Source organism: Danio rerio, chromosome 25 (genome assembly GCF_052040795.2).
Source record: "Danio rerio strain M-AB ecotype USA chromosome 25, GRCz13ab, whole genome shotgun sequence".
Taxonomy (NCBI): Eukaryota; Metazoa; Chordata; class Actinopteri; order Cypriniformes; family Danionidae; genus Danio; species Danio rerio.
The window spans coordinates 4,043,315-4,050,000 of record NC_141045.1 but is presented as its reverse complement, the minus strand read 5'-3'; the positions used below and the strand labels follow the sequence as shown (position 1 = coordinate 4,050,000).

The window sequence follows — 6,686 nt, the reverse complement described above, 5'->3', positions numbered from 1 at the left end:
ACTTATTAATTTAGTGTAATATTGTTTGTCAAATAATTGTGTATGTGTGTGTGTAAATTTTATAAAAAATAATTCATTGGTATCATATATGCGTAATAAATATATAAACAAAATAATATCACTATTAAATATTTTGTTTATCAAAAGAACTGTACAGTACAAACTATGTTCTTCATATTTAATGTCTGCGTGTATGTATATGGATATAATTATTTTCTCAAAAAAATTTTTAATATTTATTTTATTATTCATTTTAATTTCAATAAATTTTATTATTTAAAATTTTATAAAAAAAAAATTAGAATTTTAAAAAATATTTCCCAAGGGATGTTTCATGGACAGAAATACAAATATAATTTAATTTATATTTTAATAAATAATTTTGTATGACTAATTTCTTCTGGCTTTGCCATGATAACAGCACATAGGTATATGTATATGTATACACACACACACAAAATATATTACTACTGTTTTTATCACATATATTCAGTTGAGAAGTCAGAATTATTATTTTCTTTTAGAATTATTAGCCCCTTTCAGCAACTTTATAAAATGTTGCTTAAAGGGGCTAATAATTTTGACTAAAATGTTTTTAAAAAATTAAAAGCTGCTTTTATTCTAGCCAAAATAAAACAAATACGACTTTCTTCAAAAGAAAACATATTATCAGACATACTGTGAACATTTCCTTGCTCTGTTAAACATAATTTGGGAAATATTTAAAACAAGGGGCTTATAATTCTAACTTCAGCTATACTATTGGTCAAACGTTTGGGATTAGTTTTTTTTTATTATTATTAATTTTATTTAATAATTTATATACAATTATTCTGTTCAGCAAGGCTGCATTTATTAAATGTAAAAAATGTTTTAATTGTTTAACACTTATTTATTAAATATTTATTTATTACTTATTTTATTTAGTTTTAAATGAAATTTAATGAAGAGTAATGAAGCTGAAAAACCATTAAAATCACTGGAATAAACTATTAAACTAAAATATTAAATACTTTTGAACAGTTATTTTATAGTGCAGTAACATTTCATAATTTGTTCTGTATTTTTTATTAAATAAATGCAGCCTTGGTGAGCAGGAGAAGCTTATTTTAAAACATTTCACAATTGTACTGACCCCAAACTTTTGACTGGTAGTGTATGTACAGTTGAAGTCCGAATTATTAGCCTCCCTTTCATTTTTTTCTTTTTTTATATATTTCTCAAATGATGTTTAACAGAGCAAAGAAATATTCACAGTATGTCTGATCATTTTTTTTCTGCTGGAGAAAGTCTTGTTTGGTTTATTTCGACTAGAATAAAAGCAGTTTTTAATTATTTAAACACCATTTTAGGGACAAAATTATTAGCCCTTTTAAGCTATTTTTTTCCCTATAGTCTACAGAACAAACCATCATTATACAATAACTTGCCTAATTACCCTAACCTGCCTAGTTCACCTAATAAACCTAGTTAAGCCTTTAAATGTCACTTTAAGCTGTATAGAAGTGTCTTGAAGAATATCTAGTCTAATATTATTTACTGTCATCATGGCAAAGATAAAATAAATCAGTTATTAGAGACTATTATGATAAGAAATATGTCAAAGAAATCTTCTCACTTTTAAACAGAAATGGTGGGAAAAATTAAACAATTCAAGTGGGCTAGTTATTCTGACTAAAACTGTATATATATATATATATATATATATATATATATATATATATATATATATATATATATATATATATATATATATATAATATTTTTTATAATTTTCTAAAAATGTTTTTATTTTCTTATTATTAATTTTAATTTCAATAAATTTTATTTAAAACATTTTTGTTTACATTATTAGATAATTTTATATTTCCCAAGTGGTTTTTAATAGAGAGAAATATAAATATAATTTAATTCATAATTTAATAAATTATTTTGAATAACTAATTTTTTAATTAAATAGTTTAATAAGTCATTTCGAATAACTCAATCATTTTGTGTTTGCCATGATGACAGCACGTGTATATACACACACACACAATATATATATTACTATATATTATAATATATATTACTTCTGTTTTTATCACATCAATATATTTACTATAAATAAATATTGTCTTTAAACAATATATTTTTTGTTCTACACATAAATCTGAAGTGAACTGCTTGATTTATTGACAATCAGCACATGATCTTTCTTGCAGGAAACTTTCTCATGCTTGATTCTGTCTGTATTCGTCATCTCATGTCTGCCGCTCTCTGCTACATCTCACTTTCCCCCCGAGAATGCAACAGGTACCAAAACTGGTTCACACATTTTTTAAAAGAGAAATAAGATACCGTATCTAAGTGCATGTGTTTACTCCTCCATAGTATACAGACAGCTGACATGCCTGTATAAAATTCACAATAGGATGTTTTGATTTCGTGATATATTGCAAATCAGCTTCAGAAGTGAACTGAAAGGACAGAATTCTGTTGTTTCTTCTAGTGTATTTGGGATCTGGTTTTATTCAGGAAGCTTTACGCAGAGCCAGAGAGCTGACCGACGCAGCATACGCACACACTACTGACAGGTGAGACTTTATTATCCCCCTTTTACAAGATGTAAAATAAGTTTCTGATGTCTCTAGAGTGTGTGTGTGTGTGTGTGTGTGTGTGTGTGTGTGTGTGTGTGTGTGTGTGTGTGTGTGTGTGTGTGTGTGTGTGAAGATTAAGCTCAAAATATCACATAAATAATGTTGTATAACTCTCTGAAACTGACCTTTTTAGGCTTTGATCCTAAATGGGGTTTTTTGGTGACTGTCCCTTTAAATTCAAATGAGATTGTGCTCTTTTCAGAAGAGGGCGGAGCTATAAGTGCCTGTGTGTTGGCCAGGTGGCAGATTTAAATACAAGACCAGAGTCCTATGCTAATGAGGGAGAGATGTTCACTTGTGGGCGGAGCTTTCTCCCTTTGATGACACATACAAAGGCAGAATGTCAATCAAAGTTTCTGCAGACTGTTTAAATCAAGTCTGACTATAAAAAATACAATTAATACACCATTTACCATTAGAAGCTGCTTATATTCACAGACTGCTGCTTCACAACTGTGTTTAAACCCCTTATAAATGTCATTTTTGCATAACAGGTCCCCTTTAAAAAGACCATACATTAAAGCATTGCTGATCTGAGGTCAGTTTAGTGTCAACTAGTGTCTTGTTTCTTGTTCATCAGGATGAAAATGTCATTGTCAGAGGGTTCTGTTCGACCCAATGACCTGCTGGCTTTGTTTAAACAAACCGGCCCCAAAACCAAAGCCCACATCAGAGCTGCAGAGTTTCTGGACAACACGGTGGAGCTGATTAGGGAGATGGTTTACACACACTCCATGGACAAACCCGACCTCAGCGGTACAGTACAGAAGTCTTGTATGATAAACACTATTTTATTTTTAATTTTATTTTATATAAAATATTTGAATTGTTTTATTTCCTTTATAATAATTATTTCTGTTTTATTTATAATTGTACAGTCTATTTAATTTTAGTTAATTTAAAACACATACCGCGGATGTTATTATTGCTTGTATTTCATGTAAAATGTTTTATTATTTTTTTTTATTTAACATAATTAAATTGTTTTATTTTCTTTCAATTATAATTATACAGTTAATTTAATTTTATTTAGTTTAAAACACACCACGGATGTTAATATTGCTAATTTTAGTGTAAAATAATTTATTTTTTCTTCTTTATTTCAATTTCTTATTTAATTTAATTCAATAAACACACAATGCATGTTAATATGGCTTATTGCTTAATTTAAAATTTAAGATATTTAAAAATATATTTAATTTTAATTATAATTTTACATTTTATTTTTTGTTATTTAAAACACATCGCAGATGTTAATAGTGCTTATATTTAATGGTAAATATTTTAAATTTAATTTAATTTAATTTAATTTAATTTAATTTAATTTAATTTAATTTAATTTAATTTAATTTAATTTAATTTAATTTAATTTAATTTAATTTTGGCTTAGTCTCTTTGTTCATCAGGGTTCACCACAGCGGAATGAACTACCAACTTATTCAGAATATGTTTTGAACATGCAAACTCCACACAGAAATGCCAACTGATCCAGCCGGGACTCAAACCAGCGACCTTCTTGCTGCGAGGCGACAGTGCTAACCACTGAGCCACCGTGTCGCATTTTTTAATTTAATTATTTTATTTATAGCTATTTGTGCAATTACCAAAACATCGTAAATAAACGCATGATCCTAAAACCATATTAATATGCTCTGTGTGTGTTTCAGAGCTCTTGAGCGCAGAAGACATGGAGACCATCCTGCAGGCCACCGGCTGCTCAGCAGAGATGAAGAGACCGGTGTGTAAATCTGACTGTCTGTCCAAGCGCTACCGCACCATCACAGGACACTGCAACAACAGGTAACACACATATAACACTGGTTTAATTACGACATCTGATACTGACAGTATAGGGCTGAAATGGTGCACAGTGGGGGTTTATGGAGTTCTTCTTATAATTTTCCTGATAATAAAGTATATATTGATTCAAAGCCTTTGTCACTGCTTATTATAACGGTGTGAAATATGCTGCATGCTATATTCTGAGTAAAAAAACACATCATTTCACAGAAGAATTTATTGTAAACACTCGACTGAAGCTATAGAGTGAGTTGAGTAAAAATATCATTATATGTGGTATTTGCACATGCTTTCAGGTTTACCATTAGCAGCAATTACTACAAAAGGTCGTAGTTTACAGTGAAGCTACGCAAACAACAGTCAACATTGCAGAATGATTATTTCTGATTTGACCGTCACATGATGAAATCTCTTACGATGTTTAGCGTAGTTTGGTAGAGAACTTTGGCTCTGTGTAGTAAATGTTGCTCCAGCTGAACATGTTTATTTTTCAGCCCTAACATCGGCATATAGGAGCTTTTCATTTTCCATCAGTCTTAGTACACAATAGCCGCATTTCCACTGTTGGGCCAGTGCGAGCCAGGGCTTTTATCGGGCCAGGCCAATTGCCCAGGAGGTTGAGCAGTAAGGCCGAAATCATGTCGCGTTTCCCTGTCTGGCTTGGAGCTCACAGCACATCACGCAAACCCCACCCCCAGAACGTCCCCCGAATCAAACGCCACACAACCCGCCCACTTCATCGGGAATCAGGCAGATAAAGCACACCATCGCATCATCACGAAACCATTAAAATGAAGACAACCAAAACAAACAGACGACACGTTAAGGCTGATTTATACTTCTGCGTCAAATGTCGGCATATGCTATGGCGCTGACGCATAGCCCTTCGCCGTGGCCATCGCCGTCACTGACGTGCACCTCTCAAAAAATGTAACTACACGTTGCAACGACGCGTAGCGTAAGCTCTGTGATTGGTTGGCTTGGTAACGCTGACGAGTCTGGGCGGGACCGAGAGCCGCGCGAATGGTGCGAGCCTGATGGAGCGATTGTTTACAAGTGTGGAGTCCCGTGAAGGAGCTCCGGATGGAAAGTTTTGTTTTGTGTTTACCTCATAGTTAAAGTTGTTGCACGTCCGCCGGTTCCTGCCTCAAAATGTACGAGTTTGAGCCACTTGTACATCCCGGAAGTGTTCAGGAAAAGCAAAAAAGCAGAGAAGAAACTCGACACCGAGGAACATTAACACCTGACTGCCCACTAGCGTTTCGGAAGTTTAATGCAGACCGACAGAGACAGCGCGCAGAAGTATAAATGCACAGCCACGCGCGTTGCCTGCGCCGTGGGTTACGCCGGTCACCTGACGCAGAAGTATAAATCAGGCTTTACTGTACAGCCGTACATTATATGTCTATAATTGTAACCACACAACAGTCAAGCTTTAAATAGGAACATTATCTAAACTCGTTGGCCATTTTTGAGTGAGATGCTAATGGTCTAATCCGATTCAATGATCTATGCTAAGCTAAGCTAAAAGTGCTCCCACCAGACTCAGACTTTGCAGATTTTGTTTCACCAGCAAAAGACAAAACAACACACTGGAAAGCTGTGGAATACAATGTACAAAAATGTGCATCGAACATTTGTTGTTGTTATTATTTTTAATAATGCATTGTTATTATTTGAATTTATGTAATCTTATTATAATTATGTAATCACTTTTGGACCCTAGAAACTGTCCCATAGACTCCCATTCAAAAGATTGTCATTGACTTAACATTGGATCAAACTTTGTGAGCTCATAACTCTGCATCAGACTGTCCTACAGACTAATAGCTGAGCTCATTCAACTCAGACAAGCCAGCAGCCAACCGCTCCATCTATTTATACATCCATCCATCCATTCATCCATCCATTCATCCATCCGTCCATCCATCAATATCTTTTTCAAACTCCTTTAATCTATCTATCTATCTATCTATCTATCTATCTATCTATCTATCTATCTATCTATCTATCTATCTATCTATCTATCTATCTATCTATCTATCTATCTATCTATCTGTCTGTCTGTCTGTCTGTCTGTCTGTCTGTCTGTCTGTCTGTCTGTCTGTCTGTCTGTCTGTCTGTCTGTCTGTCTGTCTGTCTGTCTATCTATCCATCCATCCATCCATCCATCCATCCATCCATCCATCGGTGCACGGTGCATCCATCCATCCGTCCATCCATCAATATCTTTTTCAAACTCCTTTA

General features: G+C 33.1%; 1 protein-coding gene across 2 annotated transcripts in view; it reads left to right on the top strand.

Annotated features, from left to right (window-relative positions):
- epx (eosinophil peroxidase) overlaps positions 1 to 6,686 on the top strand; it is a 32,743-nt gene that overhangs the window by 441 nt on the left and 25,616 nt on the right. For both annotated transcript variants that reach the window (XM_087311417.1, XM_087311418.1), the window contains exons 2-5: positions 2,205 to 2,295; positions 2,492 to 2,576; positions 3,220 to 3,395; positions 4,307 to 4,439. In XM_087311417.1, the coding sequence (XP_087167543.1) occupies positions 2,205 to 2,295; positions 2,492 to 2,576; positions 3,220 to 3,395; positions 4,307 to 4,439 (485 nt within the window). The remainder of the gene's footprint in view (positions 1 to 2,204; positions 2,296 to 2,491; positions 2,577 to 3,219; positions 3,396 to 4,306; positions 4,440 to 6,686) is intronic.